General features: G+C 40.9%; 1 protein-coding gene across 8 annotated transcripts in view; it reads right to left on the bottom strand.

Annotated features, from left to right (window-relative positions):
- The window catches only part of DIP2C (disco interacting protein 2 homolog C), a 751,814-nt gene that overhangs the window by 279,510 nt on the left and 451,744 nt on the right, over positions 1–20,560 (bottom strand). For all 8 annotated transcript variants that reach the window (XM_073629914.1, XM_073629915.1, XM_073629910.1 and 5 more), the window contains 2 exons: positions 17,996–18,106; positions 379–502 (listed from right to left, as the gene is read on the bottom strand). In XM_073629914.1, coding sequence (XP_073486015.1) covers positions 379–502; positions 17,996–18,106 — 235 coding nt within the window. The remainder of the gene's footprint in view (positions 1–378; positions 503–17,995; positions 18,107–20,560) is intronic.

Raw genomic sequence — 20,560 nt, 5'->3', positions numbered from 1 at the left:
ATCGTTTCTTGATTGGTTGTGGGTGTTCCATAGGAGGCACGTAGAATGGGTACTATATATATATATATATATATATATATATATATATATATATATATATATATATATATATATATATATATATATATATATATATATATATATTTTTTTTTAGAAATTGATTATACCTTAACATTTTAGCAAATAGTAAATCACTTTAGCTGAAATATTGTTATATTGGTACAAGGCAGTACTTGCCATCCAGGCAACATACTGTATGTTGATACTGTTTTTTTTTCTAATGGGGCACACAGCTAAAAAATAGTGCACAGCATCTTCTTGACCTAGATATATGGTAGCTATACTGCATGGGTCATCTGGCCATGTACAGTTACTCACCTTTAAATTGTGGTATTTCCCCAGTAGGACTCTTGGGCAATCCTTTATGGCAGGCATCACTAGTCAAGGCCACCGTAACTCCACAGCTTCCTAACAAGAAGCCAATCTGCTGGCTTCCAGCGTCCTGAATTAGAAGGATTAAAATATTATGTATTATCACACAGGAGCATACAACATTGTTCACGGTCAAGATGAAAAGAAAAAAAAAACACATAAGGAATTATGTAGCAAAACATAATCACAGTTTTCTCTTGCAACCTTGACTGTTAAGCATATTTAACTAATTATTTAAAGTATATTTAGAACCAAAATGTTTTGTTCATTTTAAATGGGGAGTAGGGAAGAGTTACTACTTCTGTCAAGTTTCCACTTCCACGTGTGACCCTGTTGAGGAGATGAACCTTCTCTGTCTGTCTTGGTCAGTAGGACCGTAATGGAAAAAAAAAAAAAAAAACTGAAAATTTCCTATCAAATACCGTAATTTTCCTTTCCTGATGGACTTCATGGCAGCCTATGTGAGGGTTAATCCCGCTCCCTCATACCTCATAGGACCCGTCTCCCCTAAATCTTTGTTCTGGGCCAGAGGCCGTGTTCCATAATTTAGCCTACTCCAGCCACTGGGAGGGAACACCTGCTGCTATGAAGTCCATCAGGAAAGGAAAATTACGGTAAGTATTTGATAAGAAATTTTCCATTTTCCTGACAGACTCCATGGCAGCCAACGCATGGAAAATAACTAGCCGTGGGCAAAGTGCTGGACAAAAGAAAAAAGGTTTGATTGAACAGACAAGATATGTAAACCAAAATTAACAGAAGACAAAGAGGCCGGTTCTACGCAGTAGTGCACCATGAACGTGTCAATTGAAGACACGAGGCTGCTTTGCAAATCACTTCTGAAGCAATGTGTCATGAAGCCGCCCATGTTGTAGACATGCTTCTGGTCGAGTGAGCGATCACCCCTTCTGAAGGCGTCAAGCCCTTAGCTTTGAAGGCCCACTGAATTGCCTGAACAATCCATACTGCAATAGATCTGAAAGAGGCACGCAATTCCTTATTCTTTCCATGAAAAAGAACAAACAGATGGTCGGACTGACGGAATGGAGCTGTAGCTTCTAGATACTGGTTTAGAGCTTTCCCGACATCTAGGGGATGAGCATGGAATTTCCAGTTGATCTGAACGTCGGAAGAGCAATCTCCTGATTATCGTGAAAAACAGATGATACTTTGGGGTTTGAACCCAGCATAGGAATCAAAACTACCCGATCAGGGAAAAAGGTTAGAAATGGCTCCTTGCATCTCAGACAGCTGGTTTCGGAGACCGTCTTGGCCAATGTTTTGGCCACCAGGAAGGCAACTTTTAGAGAAAGTGCTTTGATAGAGAACTGATCTGTCGTGTGTTCCATCTCTCTTCCCGAGAAGAAATCCAGGACAAGGGGAAGATCCCACTTAGAAAATCTTGGCTTTCTCTGAGGTCTGAGCCTTATTGCTTCTCTGAAGAACTGCAGATTAAGAGGGTGTCTAGCCCAGGATACGCCCGTGTAGGCAGAAATTCCTGAGACTTGAACCCGCAACGAGCTGACTGACAAGGAGATATCCAAGCCCGATTGTTGGAAGCCCAGGATATCCTGTATCTTTGGGTTATTGCAAGACCTGCAGTGGAGGAGGTGTAGTCTGCAAATTTTTTTCCAAATCCTCTGGTAGACCCTGTTGGGTTAGGACTAAGGCCTTATAGGCCTAAATGTGTCAACTGACTTAATCTGCGTTTGTTCATTGCGGCTATTCAATAAAATTAATAAATTTTAAGAGCAACAACCTGAGTGCAGATCATTTTTTTCACATTACTCTACTCAGCCAGCGACTGTGGATCGAGCACCTGGGAGCTCTGCTATCTATGTGGTGTATGGATAGTAGCATTGACTTTTCTGTTTATACTTTAGACCCTGTTGGTACCTGTTCTTCTGGCATTTAACAAAGTGGAGATACCTCTACTTGGACAACCTAGGGCCTCCAGCTTTCCCCTCTCAAAAACCAAACCATCAGGTACAGATGGGTTGGGCATGGATGTAGAGTTGCCCCTTGCGATAGGAGGTCTGGTCTGGGGGGCAGAGGAACTGGGTCCAGGAAGCTGAGTTGCATCAGCATGGAAACGATGGCCTGTTTGGCCAGTATGAGAGTATTGACACTATCTCTGCTTCTTCTATCCTGAGCCTCGACAAAAACCGGAGAATGACAGGAACCGGGGGAAAGGCATAGGCCATGTGGAATCTCCATTGGTCTGTCAGAGCATCTATCCCGAAAGCCTGGGGACAACGAGACCTCGTGTAGTATCTCTCTAGTTTGAAGTTGCATGGGAGGCGAACAAGTCTACTTCTGGGATGACTCCCAGGGACAGGACCCACTTGAAGACTTCGGGGCGGAGAGCCCACTCATTGTCTAGAGATACTCTTGACAGAAAGTCTGCGTGAGCGTTCTTGTCTCTGGGGAGATAGACAGCTGTTAGGTTGGCCAGGTTCACCTGGGCCCAGGTCATGATAGGCTCTACTTCCTTCAACAGGGAGAGACTGCGAGTACCTCCCTGTCTCTTGATGTATGAGACTGCTGTTGTGTTGTCCAGTCTTAGGAGGACTGAGTCTCCCGCCGTCAAGTGGTGAAAGGCTTGTACAGCACAGAACGCTGCCCGGAGTTCCAGAAGATTCAAAACTATCCTGTTAGAAGGAAAGCTCCATATGCCTTGGGCTACCTCTGTCAGGCAGAGAACGCCCCAGCCCCTGTTGCTGGCATCTATTGTGATGGTGATTCAAGAAACAGGCACAATGGAGTGACAGTTTGGGAGGTTCCTCCACTGCAACCCCAAGGAAGGCTCTCCCGCATAGACAAGGTTATTCAGATGGAATGATCCTGGAGCCCTGGGTTCCACTGCTGGAGGGAGCCCTTCTGGAAGGGCCGCATTTTCCACTCTGCCCACTTTACCATGGGTGTTGTTGCTACCATGTCGCCAATTATTTTTAGGACTGTGAGGCCCGGAGATGAGAGGAGGATATTGCAAGCTGTACTCTGACCCGAATCATTGGAATTTTTTCCAGGGGCAAGGAGATGGTGCTCCCGAGTGTATCGAATTGAGCCCCGATAAATATCAGGGACTGTCTAGGTTTTAGGTGGCTCTTTTCCAAGTTCAGTAGCCAGCCAAATTCGAGTAAAGTGGAGATGATCTGGGATCTGTGGACTAGCAACTGCTCCTTGCCCTGAGATAGCAACAGCAGGTCATCCAGATAATACCTCTGATCCTCATCAGTGCCACGACAGCCAACAAGAGTTTTGAAAACACACGAGGCAATGTCGTAAGCCCGAAAGGGAGACAGGTGAATTACAGGTGGACTTGATCTACAGCAAAGCGAAGGAATTTCTGGAACTTTTCCGCTATCGGGGCATGGAAGCAGGCGTCCTTCAAATCTATAGACACGAGCCAATCGCCTGGCTGGATTGCCTGACTGATTGTGAGTAGTGTCTCCACTTTGAATTTCTCTTTCTTGATGAAAGAATTCAAGTGGGTCAGATCTATAACTGGTCTCCAGGAGCCGTTCTTTTTCAGAACCATGAAGAGGGGCGAGTAGACCCCTTGAAACCTTTCGTCAGTTGGAACTGGTGTTGCAGCACCCTGAGCCACTAGAGAGTCTGCGTACAAACAGGAGGAATTGCTTTTTCTCTTCCGAGTGAGGCAAGGATGTGGGTACGAACTGGAAAGTGGGTAGGCTGCTGAATGTCCAGGCATGGCCTGAGGAGACCGTTTTGATAGCCCAATAATCTTTGATCGAGGCTGCCCAGACGTGCTGAAAGCAAAGTAAGCGAGCCCCGACTCGCTCTGTCTGGGCAGGCCCAATATCAAGAAGACTTAAAGGCTTCTTGCACACCAGAAGATGCTCCCTTTGAAAGCTTCAGACCTGAAGGCTGGTTTTTCTTCCAAGTCTAACTGAACTCATGGCCAAGTCTATAGCGGTGAGCGTCCCTTGCACGATCCGATCCCTGCCTGGGGTGTGTTCTTTTCTGGTTTAGCAGGAGACGATCCTGGGGAAGGAATCCTGACTTGCACTGTCCAATTTGTTCCCAAAGGGAGAGGAACCCTCAAAGGGAATCCTGCACCATGCCTGCTTGGCCCATGACCCATGGGCGCAGCCACAAGGCACACTTAGCCGTGACAGATGACAGCATGATCCAAGCAACCAGGCAAATTATGTCAAGGGAAGCCTCCCCCAGAAAAGCCGCCGCCGCTGAGATGCTCCTCAGGGATGCATCTACATCATCCGTTCAGGCCTCCATCGCTTTGGATAAGGCTGCGAGAGCCAGAGCTGGTTTGCAGGCCATACCTGCTGTAATGTAGATCCACTTGAGGTTGGTATACATTTTCCTCTCTAGGCTACCCCTAAAGGATACAGTATCCCTCCAGTGGGAGTGTGACGTGCCTCACCAATCTCATTAGAGCTGCGTCAATGAGAGAAGCCGACTCCAGATGTTTCACATCCTCACTTCTAAACGGATACATCTTTGATATCTTTGTTAGCTAGGAATTCTTCCCTTTGAAGCCACCCCATTCATCGGTAATTATTTTGCCAAGTTCACCCAAGAAGGGGAAATTAGGGCGTTCTTTTTTGAGGTGTTTGAAATTATTCCTCTGTTTAGAGGGTGCCTCTACTGGCTCTTCCCATCTCAAAGCTTCTTTGACTAGCTGTGGTACGAAGGCAAATTCAAAACCCACGCCAGGGTCATCTACCTCCTCCTTGCTGTCTGAGGTTTCAATTGAGGAATGGCTCGGCTGGGATGGGCCTGGAGCCTCAAGATCATCTCCGGTAGGGACTGACACTGTGTCGCCAGCTGGGTTGTGGGTACGGTCAGAATCCACTTTACTCAAGGACTCATGGACCACATTTCTGACCAGTGCTTCCACTCATTGGTCTCCTCCCTCTCTTTCTCTCACGGCTCTAGAAAAGTATGGCTCGCAGAGTGATTTGTCTTCAGGGGCCTGGGCCCCACATCCCCAGCAGGATTTTCCCTCAGAGCGGCTGGAGTGGCGGTAAAAGTGTCACCCAGATGTGGTTTTGGGCTCCTCTCTGTAGTGCCTGGATCTGGAGGAGGATCTAAGACGTCTGGAGCTTGAAGAGGAGTGACGACGTTGAGACCTAGGACTGTCTTTATCTTTGCATGCCGTGTTTTGGTGTTCAGACTCAGAAGGGCTGAGTGGAAAAGAAAGCATTAAGAGCTCCTAAATGAGTGAACCCAAACAATACAGGAAGAAGAGAAACCAATCCTACCCACAGCGTAAGGGTGACATGTCCATAGCATAGCGGTGACATGTCCATAGCAGAACAAGATAGAACAAAAACTGCAAAGACAACATCAGAATGGATGAGACTACTGTAACAGCCACCAGTCATCAGCAATTTGGACTGCAACAAGGGCACTTAGCCAGCAGTAAGCCAAACGGTTCCTGGGGAAAACGCTGTCAAGCCTGCAGTATAACCCAAGTAATTGACAGTCTGACAGCTTTTTAAAATAACCGCCACTGATGACGTCACCACGCCCCATAGCGTGCCTACGACGGGAACGTCACCGCCCAGCGGTGGCTATGCGCATGCGCAACTGCCACCATATTGTTGGAACCGCGCATGCGTGAAATAAGCCTCAGTTTCACTCGCGGCTTGCAGATGCACAGACAGGACCAGGTGACCTCCTGTAGGGAGAGAGTTGGAGCACAGATGCGTTCCAGCCGCCATGGCCCTAGTCACCGGAGCCTGAGAGCAAAAGGGGACACACAGACACAGAGATACAGTTGCCATATTAATGAATTATCTCATACATTACCACCACCATGGCACGATCCCGACCACACCTGGGACTGGGAGCTGCTGCTCGAACCGCTAATAGCTGGGACATTTGGCCATATTACCGCTTGCCTGCCAATGGCCAGGTTAGTAACCTCTTTGTGGCATTGCATATTATCACCCAAGTCCACCTGCTAGGATTGCTGGACTTCAGAGAGGATCATGGTTTTGAAACCACAGTATCGCTGTGCACACCGCCAAGCCTAAATTGTGGAAAAACTTCATAAAAAGGTAAGACTTCATCTTGGTCCTAGGAGAAGCACAAAAAAGGAACACGGCTTCTGGCCCAGAACAAAGATTTTATAGGCTGCCATGGAGTCCGTCAGGGGAAAAAAAATACAGTTGACAATGGAAGAAAATAGGGAAAAACTTCCCAATAAAGAATATTGCCAGTGTCTCCAGGAAAGAACCTAAACAAATCTGCTTAAAAAGACACATGCAGCAGTGAATAAAGAGAGTATACGTTAGTATTTAGTATACTAAAAATAAAATTAGGGTGCGGTAAAGTGGTGTTTTATGTCTCCCTTTTTTTTAATCGCCCCTCAGCAGAAAAGTCCCTGCCTCGTTCTTCACTGCGGAGAAGGTCCACTGTGCTTTGTGTTAGAGCAGCGGTCTCTGCAATTTTCTGGCTTGAGGAGAGTAAGCATTACTAACGTGAGCTCTTTTGGTGATTAAAAAGAAGGGAGAAGGAAGACATATTGTATACCACTTACCATTTTCCTGCACCCTGATTTTATTTTTTTCTAAATTATATTTATGGAGTTCCCACACAAAAGTTTAATTAATGGTAGCAAAAATACATTTCTAGCTAAATCTGTAGCTAGGTTTTTCTAAAACTGGCAAAGCACGTCTTCTCTGTATAGTAAAGATCTGGACAATGTTGTATATAGTATTTCCCTTTCACGTGATTGGCTCACTGCTGTTCCCAGCTGATATTCTCTTATTACAACATCAAGACAGATCATAAGATTAAAGTAAGACAAACCTCAATATTCAGAGAGTAGGAAGTGTGTTGAATCCATGTGGGATTTTTTAGTTTTAAATAGGCAGGACAGCTATAGATCTAATTTTTAAATGGACAAAGGATAATGCCATCTACTCTGTTATACTCTGCTGCCTACATTTTGCAGCCCATTCATAAAACTAAGGCTATGGCATAGAGTCTGCATTATGAAACAGAGTTCTTGTTGCTTCACTCAGCAAATAGAAATCTGTGATTGGAGAACAGCCAGATTCATGTCCTTGACAGGTCACATGGCCGTTTTCTTCTGCCGGCTATTTTTTTTCCCCATTCATTTTATTGCACTTTGCTTTTTTCAGAGTCCCAAAGCCATCCAAATGTAATAATGCACATTTGTAAAGCACATCACTGTGTGTCTGTATTAAGGAGCATCACTTAAAGGTGAAGGCAAGTGAATTTTTAGCAATTCTGTTGATGGCCATAATTTACCGATTATAGAATGGTGCTAGTGTTACATGGCCTCTACTAGGTTATGGTAGCAATTAAGTGAGACTGGTATTTAGTTTGAGGGTTGAACAGCAATATATTTTACGACAAGTACCTTTTTTTTTTTTTTTTTTTTATAAAGTTTGTATAGAGTGGGGAAGGGTTATTTTTAATGCTGTTTGTATCCCCATTGGGGAGATTCACCTCTCTATTTGTACTTGCATTTGAAATAAAGTAAGAGTAAAATCTAAAAAAAAATTCTCCTGAGAAAATGAGAGGAACTTTCCAACTTGGGGACAACTCTCAAAGAGGAATGTTTCCCTTACTTCCTTTTGTGCCAGATAATAAAGAGAAAATTGCCCAATGGTACAAAGAGAGCAACAAAAATAAACTGATACTAAATAAACTGGGGGTATTAACCCTACCCTACTTACCTGGATAAAAGGTTTTGGCTACAGCTGCACTTTAAATGTAAAGACCAAACTTATTTTTTATAGCTTTAAAAAGCTAACTTCACCTTTTCGAAAAAGAAAAAAAAGAATAATAAAAGCACATATATTTGTAAGACAAAAAATGTGCCTGCATTATTCTTTTGAAAATGAGCCTGCAAAGCGTTGGAATCTGTGGATTATGGATGCAATGCCAAGTTCCAGGAGACTCTTCCTTCAGCTCCTTGTGTGTACTGAGGGGTAAAGACTTTCAGTCAGAGAACTGGACATGTCAACGCATTATGAGTGTGGTGAGCACCACACTTGTGTTTCACTGAGAACTATAGGTCGGTTTGCCTCAGTGGCAGACTGTAATTGTAGTTCATTCACTCACAGATCTCTGCAGGAGTGGTGCAGTATGGGAGTAGGGGGTGCTATTTGCCCCATGTTACATGTAGGGCCATTTACCCCATGTTAAAGGAGTGTAACATATACCACGGTGGAAAAGGCGGCGTTCACTTTTAACTCGAAAATTAAAGGTTTGAATCCTTATCAGGTGTCAAGGTTCCACTGGGGAGATTTTCCTTCATGTTGTGCCCTCAAGATGCAACAGGAAATGGGAGGAAACTACCCCAAAAGTGAATAGAATTCACATATTAGCGCAGGAATAGGTGTCCCCATTGGAGGATTTTGACCCATCTCTTTCTCTGGTGACAACTTTTTAGGTCACCTCACTTTCTATCTTGGTTACCAGGACAGAGGGGATGAATCTCCTTGGAGGAACCACTGACAGCAATAAAAACTTGAGCAAGGGTCTAAACTTCTATTTAGGTCAATTTAGGTGACTTCTATTGTATACAAAGTTAAACCTATAATAAGGTAGATATAAAAGACACTAATGTACTTAAATGTTCATTATTAAATCATTTTTTTTTAAATGTAACTGAATATGACTCGGTACTATTTTCTTGCAATCTTCTGTACACCAGCATTTAGACTTGAAGAGCGAGTGGAGCCAATCAGGTATGCTGCATGCAAATATGCTGGCAAAGAATATGCAGATAGAAGCAGAGAGAGCAGAGGGAGAGATAATCCCATTGGTCTGCTACAGCATTTCTCTGTCCAATCAACAAGCTAAAGATGGTGAAAAGACACCCCTGTATTCCTTTTATAGGCTAAAACTGGAAGGGAGAGAGTAGAGTCATCCACCTAGCTCTGCTGTCTGGCAGAGTTGTATACATTTCAGGACTGGATAGGCAGAAATATAAATACGATGATGATGTAAACAGCTGCCTTGTATGCATTTCATCTGTGTATTTAGCTATTCACCTAGAGTTCAGCTTTAAGATGTCGGAAATCTTAATTTTTTGTCTTTTTAAACTTCCCCACACTGCTTAAATGTAGAAATGTACAGTGATAAATTTGTGTGAACGCATGGCTCTGCTGTGAGATGCAGATTTTAGTAATCTCGTAGTTAGTCATCTTCTCAGCTGCAGGCTACAATGTCTGTGTGACAACTGAGGCTCCTGTCAACCCCATGGAGTCAAACTGAGCTGGAAAGATTTGACGTAAAGCCGATTGCCCTGCTATGTTATGTACAGTGACTTCATGAATATGTGCCATAAAAATAGATACATTTCCTTCTCAGAACATTTTTACGCTTTATCTCAAGGTTACCCTGAATTTTTACTTTTAAGCATAAAAAACATATATTTGTGAAAACCAAAGCAATTACGCAACCCACGGCCTAATTATTCAATTTTCATCAGAACAGATTTAATTTCAATAATCAAAAGCACATCAGGTCTAATCGCCCTGGTATTTATAAGCTCCAGTGGGTTTATATGTATGAGCCGACATACCTATACATACATACATACCTCCACTTTGTAATAATGAGACTAGAATGATGTAGGTTGGTGCCAGTGCTGGCTCTCACATCGACTACAGAAAAAGAGGTGGAGTGTTCATGCAAAGGGAAGGACCTTCATCGTGACATGAGTTCATGTCGTTGATGACATATTACTTGAAGTCTGTCCATCTACTGTAAAGTCTGTAAATCAGGCATGTGAAACTTTATCCACAGTTTCAGAGATGTTGTGAAAGTCCATGTTACAAGCCTAACACTTTAATACACAAGTCCAATTCGGTCAGCTTGGTAGATACCACTACATACCCACTTGCCGAACGCCCACAGTACATTTACGTCATTACCTTGACATTAAATATTATTGTTATGGCAGCAGCTAGCTGTCATAACCCCAGTATTATTTTGTAATGTAGGTGATTCTGCCTCTGATAAAAAGTGGTCCAGGCGGGGGAATTGCCACAGGGTCACTTTTAGAGGCAGCGGGAGAGGTGCCTTTGGTTCAGATGGTGTCAAGCGTGTGTGGTGGTGACCAGGTGAGGAGTACAAAGACAAGTGTGTCTTGCCTACAGTCAAGCATGGTGGTGGAAGTGTCATGGTCTGGGGCTGCATGAGTGCTGCCGGCACTGGGGAGCTACAGTTCATTGAGGGAACCATGAATGCCAACATGTACTGTGACATACTGAAGCAAAGCATGATCCCCTCCGTTCGAAGACTGGGCCACAGGGCAGTATTCCAACATAAAGACCCCAAACACACCTCTAAGACGACCACTGCCTTGCTAAAGAAGCTGAGGGTAAAGGTGATGGACTGTCCAAGCATGTCTCCAGACCTAAACCCTATTGAACATCTGTGGGGCATCCTGAAACTGAAGGTGGACGTGCACAAGGTCTGTAACATCCACCAGCTCTGTGATGTTGTTGCCAGCGGTTTAGACATTAATGGCTGTGTGTTGAGTTATTTTGAGGGGACAGCAAATTTACACTGTTTTACAAGCTGTACACTCACTGACTTTTGTGAGATATATATAATTTTTTTTTTTTTTTTTTTTGCTTTATTGAATACTAACATACACTACAAAGGTTAATGTCTTTTTTTAAAAGAAGGGAACAAAAGACAGATTTTGTTCAAGGAAAGCACTTGAACCCTGCATTATCTATGTGTTTATAACCAGTTTCAGTTGAACAAACATGAAAAAAAAGGTTATATGCTAATAATGTGGTCATAGGTGTGCGTAGGCTATTGCATTAGGGTGTGCAGTGCACCCCAAAGCTCAAACATACATGCGTGTGTGTAAATACAGAATATATATATATATATATATATATATATATATATATATATATATATATATATATATATATATATTAGAGGTCGGCCGATATATCGGCCGATATTTCGCTCTTTTTACTTAATCGGCATCGGCTGATTGTGCTGATAAAAAAAGCCGATTATACCTTCAGCGGGACTTGCAAATGACTTCTGTAATAGTCAGTGCAAGTTGTCTGAAGTTTTCTTCTCTCCTCCTCTGGGCAGCCTGCCAAGTCTGATAAGAAGATACATTTGTATCTCTTTCAGGTTCTTTTATCAATAGACTGAACTGTGGAGAAGTTTTCAGTTTAACCATTTAAAGACTAAATCTTTTCTGACACTTGTTGCTTACACGTAAAAATCCTGTATTTTCTGCTATAAAATCACTTAGAACCCCCAAACATTATATATATATTTTTTTCTAGCAGAGACCCTAGGGAATAAAATAGCGGTTGTTGCAATATTTTATGTCACACGGTATTTGCGCAGCGGTCTTTCAAACGCAATTTAAAAAAAAAAAAAAATACACTAATGAAATAAAAAAAAATTTAAAAAAAGCAGTAAAGTTAGCCCATTTTTTTTCGTCCAAAAGTTTTGATTACCTGTTTTTGTGTATTAAATATTTAAGATATAGTTATTTTTTTTAAATCTAAATTATACATACAAGTGAAATGATTGGAGGTTTGTTTTGTTTAATAAATGTTTAAATATAAAAATTTTTCTGTATCACTTATTACTTAAGGCTGCTTTCACACTGGAGCGGGCAGGCGTTGACGGTAAAACGCTGTTAGTTTAAGCGGCGCTTTACCGTCATTTTAGCGGCGCTATTCGGCTGCTAGCGGGGCGCTTATAACCCAGCTAGCGGCCGAAGAAGGGATTAAATGCGCCCCTGAAGCGCTGCTGCCAAAACGCTTTGCAGGCGCTTCGGCAGCGGTGTGCATTCATTTCAATGGGCAGGAGTGGTGGAGGAGCGGTATACACCGCTCCAAAGATGCTGCTTGCAGGACTTTTTTTTAACATCCTGCCAGCGCATCGCCTCAGTGTAAAAGGGGTCTAACTGTTAGATTTTATGAGATGAAGGGAAAAAAAAAAAAAAAGAAATCGGCCTAATATATCGGCCCAAAAAAATCGGCATCATATATCGGCCACTGAGATTTCTAAATATCGGCTTTGGCATCGGCCAGAGAAAAACCCATATCGGTCGACCTCTAATATATATATATATATATATATATATATATATATATATATACACACACATATACATACACATACACACACACATAAAACAGACACATACACTCTTATAAATAAATGTAAACAGACATTTAGTAATATATAAAGATATGGACATGTCAGTAGAGCAGTGGATGGTGTCAGTAGGCAAATGAGAATTGGGCAGCAGGGGGATTCTGCACCACACGCGGCGATTAGGGTGTATCCAGGCACACCCCCTGCACACGCCTATGAATGTGGTATTAAACCCAAAAACAAAAATGTAATATATTGCAATACTTAGATGTGGTGGCTGCATTAGTTTTCTTTTTAAAGCTTCATGTGAAAACACAAAATGGGAAAATGCAAAACAAGGCAAAATTGGAGCAAATACACGGTTTGTTTTTTTGCAGTTTCCCACTGCCGCGGTCAAAGTAGGCTAGTGTACATGTAGCCTTAGGCTTTTTTTTCCCTGTGTTTTCTCTGGCCCGTAATACACCTCCTGTATTAGAGTGCCTCCACTCTGGATGAAGGTGTGGAGGGGGCACCTTTGGATGCAGCACTGTCAAGTCTGGAGGGGAAAGAAGTGTAAGATGTACTGGTAGATTTAAATACACTAACAAATTGAAGCCAAACCCTAATTCTTTATAAGCAGTTAAAGCAAACATTTTTTTCCTTTTAGGATAAATGTTTTACATAACAAAAAGTAAAAGCTGATCATTGCAAGCACCCCTGCCAGTGTTAAATGGTTTGACTGATCCCTGTAAAACTACATCTGCAATAGAGCTTGTTCTTTTAAAAAACAACAGACTTACTGACTGGATTACCAAGTAAAAAAAAAAAAAAAGAAAAAAAAAGACTAAAAAGAAAACGAATGCAGCCATCACATCTAGGAATTGGTAAGTTGCAATATAATAAATGTTTCCTTTTGGGTTAAATATCACTTTAAATAATAATGCTAAAATTAATTGATGTAATTACCTGAATATTAAAAGTGGTAAGTATTTGTTTTATGGAAGGTGCAAGAAAAATCTCCACACCTCCAACTACACATTGTCCAATTAAGCAAGTGTTTGAGGAATACAAGAAGCTGATTAATATTTATGAAAGCAATTCCGCTGTATATTGTGTTAAAAGGTGAGCAGAACTTGCCATTTAACAGCACAGTTCACACAATGAAAGCAAACATCTAAATCGCTACCATGACTATGATCAATTTTAATAAACTCATGTTCATTGAACTATTTTATATAAAACTAAACTAGGAAAAAATGGTATATATCGGCTAACACCCCAAAAGGATAATCAAATGGCAGCCAGCACAACACCAAACAAGTGCAAACCAAAAATATACATATAAAAATTATGGCCATTTACACTATTCAGAATGTGTAGAAGTACATATTCTATTCTCTGTGGTCATCCACATTTTACTTCATTGATTTTGCATGTTCACCTTTGAGCGCTGCACATAATTTTTATATATGTAAAACTAAACTAAACTCTGAAACTGATTCAAAAAGTATGAATAATAGAACAACAGTCAAATCAACAGAAATTAGGTGCTTTAAGTTGTTTAAAGTACAGTATTTGCAATGTTTTCTACCAGAATCATAATTTTAGTGTCATTATCAACAGGACATATTATAGAATAAAACGTATACCTTCCATCTGCAGCAACACAGTTTTTTTTAACACTAATCAAAGTATGAAAAAGGGCATTATTTTAGTTTTGTTATGATTCTGTATATTAGTTGCATATAAATAAAATCATTTTTGCAAGACAATATCACCGAAAGAAAGCCTTGTGTGTCCCCAAAAAATGATATACTGTATAGATTACTCAGTCATTTTAAGGGCTGGTTCACACTGGCCCGACATGCGCTCCGACTTCCAGAGCACAAGCCGCATGATATGTCAAAAATCAATGGTTCCCTATGAGCGACGTCTTAACTGGTCTGACTTGTGTCAGTCTGACTTTAAAATTGCTCCCTGCACTACTTTGGTCCGGCTTGGGCACGATTTCAGCCCACTGATTTGAATGTTAGTCGCATCCAAGTCGGGTCATTGTCTTATCTGATCCGACTTGTGGCATGCGACTTGTCCTCTGAGGATCTTGAAGGGGAACCCCACACCAACACCAATATAAAAAAAGTTGTGCCCCCGCCCCCACCCCCCCAGAGCATACCAGACCCCTCAGATCTGGCGTGGATTTTAAGGGGAACCCCGCAGCAAAATAATATAAAAGTAAAAAAAAAATGTATTATGCAGATAAGGGGAGTCTGCAGATAAAAATGACTGTACAGCTCTGACTAAAGTTTAAAAATGTCCTTGGTATAGGTGTAGGCCATTCATGTACCTCATAAAGCCTGACTGGAGTACTCCCAGGACGTTGCTAGGATGCTGATAAGTGAGGGCTAGACAAATACTGCTTACCTCCATCCTCATAGTACTGTAGTGAGCTCTCAAAAACTGAGCTCAGAGTATCTACATCAGGGGAGAGAGAGCATGTGAGGGGGTTTCAATCAGAGAAAGAGATCGCTATTGTGATGGTGGAGGTAAGCAGTAACAACTAGGCCTCATTTTGCAACATCCTAGAAGTATTCCAGTCAGGCTTTAGAAGGTATGTAAATGGCCCAAACCTATAGCAAGGGCATTATTCAAATGTAGTAAGCACTACAAACTGGAGTGCGCAAAATCTAGTGCAGCTGTGCATGGTAGCCAAGCAGCTTCTAACTTCAGCTTGTTCAATTAACTTTTGACAAAAAAGCCTGGAAGCCGATTGGTTTCCATGCAGAGCTGCACCCAATTTTGCACTCTACCGTTTTAGTAAATCAACCACGGTTTGGTTTTTATCCAAAAAAGCCCCTTACCTGCATAGGCAGGTTTTTTTTGTAACGGTGAACTGACCCTTTAAGTTCTGCTTTAATGCTCCATTCACACCTGAGCGTAGCAATTTACTGGCATTTTTTTTTAAGCGTTTTTGCAGCTTTTCTACATGCATATTACAAACGTTTTACAGCTTCAGGCATTTTTGTTTAGCCAATAGAAAAGACTGTGGGGGAGGGAGGGGGAGGAAATTAGGAGTGGAGAGCTGCTGTTTGAGCAGTAATAATAGCGACAAAACGCTTGTAAAACCACAAGTCAAGTGTTTCTTTTGAAGTCTATGGGGCCAAAACCGCTTGTAATCTGCCAAAAAACAGCTCATACTTTTTTGAGCAATAGGCTTTTTGCTTCAGGCGACAAAATGCTCATATGTGAACAGGGGCCGTTGAAATTAATGGAATTTGCGTTGTTGAGCGTTTTGTGCTGGTCTACATGGGGTGTACAGGTGTTAGAACTTGTATACAAAAGATACGCTGTGCTAAGGTGAAAATGTCAATCTGGAGATCATTAATGCATATGAGGTATACTGAAAATACCGCATAAGCGGCTTATCCAGCCACAGCAAGGCACAAAGGATATATGTATAAAAAAAAATAAAAAAAAATTTTTTTAAGTGATTATAAGGTGCAATGTGTAAATAATTTACTAGATGTATACCATTAGAATAAGAGTAACGATTATTAAACTACTAACTGTATATATAATGAATGAAAAATTAGTTATATTATCTGAAATTTACTGTGTAAAAAATATATAAATAATATCACAGTGATAAGTGCAAAAAATACAACAAAGTGCCAAGTGCCACACAATGAGTGTGAATATCAAATCCAAGATGTGATATGTGGTTAAGTCCAATTTATGAAAGAAATGCACATAAAGTCCATAAAAACAGTTCATATAAAATCCAACGTACGTGCATTAATCTTAGTGCTCAGAATTCCATGCTCAAGTGCCATCCAGTGACCCCCCGGGGACAGCCGCTCACCTCAGAGCATGCGACTCAGCATCAGGATGACATCCCCCTGATGAAGACACGTGACCCTGTGTCTAACACGCGTAGGGGAGGGGCCAGGACGGAGCACGGAGACTTTCACTCCACTGTGATGCGATGCACAGCTTATCCCTCCTGACAGGCAAACTTTGAGGCAAACTTTGGAGACTGTTACCAGATTGGTGCACTCACGCACCTTGCAAATGTGAGTACCCTAATGTGGGGAGCTTTTATTCCAATAAACATTTATAAACGATATCACACAATCCAGTTTTTCTTTTCCTTTATTCCTAACTGTGGAGCTGCTGCTGAAAACTGTGTATCTGGATTCCATCACTGAGCCGTGGGATGGCTCATAAGCGTGTTTAGATTCAGTCTCACAGCTGAGTCGCACGCTCTGAGGTGAGCGGCTGTCCCCGGGGGGTCACTGGATGGCACTTGAGCATGGAATTCTGAGCACTAAGATTAATGCACGCATGTTGGATTTTTTATGAACTGTTTTTATGGACTTTATATGCATTTCTTTCATAAATTGGACTTTAATACCACGTATCACATCTTGGATTTGATATTCACACTCATTGTGTGGCACTTGGCACTTTGTTGTATTTTTTGCACTTATCACTGTGATATTATTTATATATTTTTTACACAGTAAATTTCAGATTATATAACTAATTTTTCATTCATTATATATACAGTTAGTTTAATCATCGCTACTCTTATTCTAATGGTATACATCTAGTATATTATTTACACATTGCACCTTATAATCACTTTTAAATTTTTTTATTTTTTTATACATATATCCTTTGTGCCTTGCTGTGGCTGGATAAGCCGCTTATGCGGTATTTTCAGTATACCACATATGCATTAATGATCTCCAGATTGACATTTTCACCTTAGCGCAGCGTATCTTTTGTATACATTGTATTGCACAGCATATGAAACGTGTTCTGCGCGGGCAGCTAGGCGATTTCCACATTTGAGGCAATATACCATTGTGGCTCGCAAAATCCCCTTTTATCTATCAGGTGTTAGAACTTGTTTAAAAAAATCATAAAACATAAATGACTACTAAAATTTATAAGAAATTACATTGTAGAGTGTTGATCTAAGGAAGTTTCCAATTTAACTATTTTTTTTCCCAGCTAGAGAAAATTGGAATATGCTCAATTAGGGTTTTAGTTGTCTTCCCAATACTTTATTACTGTACATACTTTACCAATCTGAACCACTTGTGACCAACTTTCACTATTATCTAAACGGGAGGTAAACTGCTTTAATCCAGTCAATTGTTTTTGCATTCAAAGCTGGTTTACAAATGGTTGAAATACGGCCATGTGCATAGTCCTCATACCAGATAAATACTGTACACACAGTTTTGGACAATTTAAACCAATTTCTAGTAGCTGTAACTATCACTGAAATAATTCCATTGTAGAAAAAGAAAGTACATTACAGATACAATAGTAAAAATATGACAGCAAGTCAAAATGCAAAGTGCCCATTTGTAGAGGATGAAAGATTAAGAACTTTAGTGGAGGTGTAGCACATGCATAATAACAAGAAAACAGTTCTCCGCAAGCAGCTCACCTTCCTTGTAAGTGGCACTTCAATGGGAACAGGAACAACTTCAGCTAATAGACAACCATAAAATGCTACCATAAACGCAGCAGGATCATTATTTGGAAAGACGAGGGCCACCTACAAGAACAAACAAATCATTAGATGTGGCACGCACCCATCTCACCAGGTCTCACTTGACTTGCTAAAAAACGTGTGATGTATGCTCATGCTTTTTTTTTTTTTTCTGCCATTTCATGCCTCAGAGATCTGAAATATCGCACATTGCAATCTATCAAAAGGCAACTGGATGCCAAAATAATGTGCAATGTAAGTTACTTTGGTTAAAATACAACTGCATTTGTTTAGGTTTCTTGTGTACTAGATGAAATCTTAACATGTGAAAACTCAAAGATCAGTGAGTTGGTTCACCCAATTAATGGGTCTCAACAGCATCTACTGCAACTGGGTACACTGTAAACTGGAAAGGAGAAAGCTAATAATTACTTATATCAAATGACATAAAAAAACGAGTTGTGACTGATGACGATTAAACCCTGAATACTTGAATGAGGGCTTATTCACCCAAAACACATTCCGTGAGCGTCTCTCGCACAGTGTTAAAAAAAAAACACTGAGTGTGAGATCTATTGTGGGTATCAATATAATCTGAATGACACCCCAAACACAGTGCGTTTTCCTGCACTGGATCGCATGGCACTGCAGTACCAGGTGATCTGGTGTAGTGCTTTTTTGAAAGATTGTGCATGCACCAATTTTGGTGCAATCCAGTGCGATTTCAGCCCATTCATAAACCGCACACTGCACTGAGTCACATCGGAAACCCACAGAAACACAGACCATGTTCCTATGCGATTCAGGTATGAACTGGCCCTGATAGCAAATTGAATAGATATGGGACAGGGTTCATTTTTTTTTTAGAGTCATTCTTCTAAGACGCATGTTAATTTAGGGACAATAGTTATTACATGTCATAGTAATTTTGTCATGTTCTATGTGCAAACATAAATAAAACAGGTGTGAAATCAGTATTTTATTTTCACATAATGTTTCCATGTAGTTTTGTAGAACCTGAACCTAATGAAACAGCCAACGCAATATTTCTAAAAAGGACAATGAAAAAACACACATTGGTTGATTAACTAAAGTTGGAGGGTGTAAAGTCTGGTGCAGCTGTGCATAGCAGCCAATCAACTTCTAACTTCAGCTTGTTCAATTAAGCTTTGACAAACAAAACCTGAAAGCTGACTGGTTTCCATGCAGAGCTGTACCCTATTTTGCACTCTCCAGTTTTAGTAAATCAACCCCAACCCCACAGTAGAGGCTGTAAGTATCTTGGAACTTTTCATCAGCATATGGATGAAGGTCTTACATCCAAAACCTGCTGTAGATGTTATTGATGTTGTAGTATGAGCAGATTGATAATATATAAACGGCAAACATTTTGACAAAGGAGAAACAGGAATGTTAAACCGTATCTACGGTCAAAATCTAAAATCATATATTCATTTCCACATTGTCTTCCAATTATTTTGAGTCTACTTCTATTGAAATCGTAACCTTTTCCTGCCGGCGGTTAACTTTAACACTGAGAGGCCACATATATGCAGCCATATGTGAACACATTAGTGTGCCGAGTGCACGCAAAGGGTTACATCTGGCCCATGGCCCAGTTCCGAGACCACTGATCTAAATCAAAAGAAACTAAACCATAATAAACAAACCAGCACAAAAACCTTATAGCAATCAGAGGATCGATGGTGTGTTTTTATATAGGCACTGTGTTCAGATAGTAAATTATTTTTTCTGTAAAGATCAATCAGTATCGGCCCTCAGGCTGGATTCACACCTATGCAGTTTTAGTGCTTTTTGCATTTTGCAGATTTGCACTACAGTCCATTTAACATTGTTTCCTATGGAACAGGATCTGTAGTGCAAATCTGCAATATGCAAAAAGCACTAAAAATGCACAGGTGTGAATCCAGCCTTAGTACCTTTGAAATGTGAAAACAGTATACTGTACACACACAAGCTTTTCTGGTATATATAAAACGATAAGCACTTGCACAGGAATAAAATCCTGTCTTCAGAATGGGTTTATCAGAAGGAAATTAAAGGTTTAGTTGGTCTACCACCCACATTGGGTGGGAATACAGTTAAATGGTTATAGTAAATTTAGACCAGTGAGGGTGAGCAATGTTTAAATACTAGCTGAATGTATGAGTCCCATCTGCAATGCAAGTCCTTGCTAAATCCTGCCCTTTTAGTGAACAGAGCTGTGAAATTACTATGTGTTGGAACATAATTATGCCTTTATAGTGCAGTGACATTTTGCAGCAAACGTGGAGCAAGTGAGATACAGAGACCTCTGTGTCATCTCTGCATTTATATATACTTCAGGGATTTTTTACATTTTTTTTTTTTTTATCATCAATGGAAGTTGTAAAACACTTAAAGCAGATATTTCATTGAAAATGAAAATACCCTTTGAGCAATTTGATGTAAAGTTAAAAGACTATAACCAATAGTTAAAGTAAATATGTGTTGAACATATAATTATGCCTTTAGAGTACA

Source organism: Aquarana catesbeiana, linkage group LG05, assembly GCF_042186555.1.
Source record: "Aquarana catesbeiana isolate 2022-GZ linkage group LG05, ASM4218655v1, whole genome shotgun sequence".
Classification (NCBI taxonomy): Eukaryota; Metazoa; Chordata; class Amphibia; order Anura; family Ranidae; genus Aquarana; species Aquarana catesbeiana.
The sequence above is the reverse complement of the archived record's forward strand: the minus strand, read 5'-3'. Positions and strand labels throughout refer to the sequence as shown.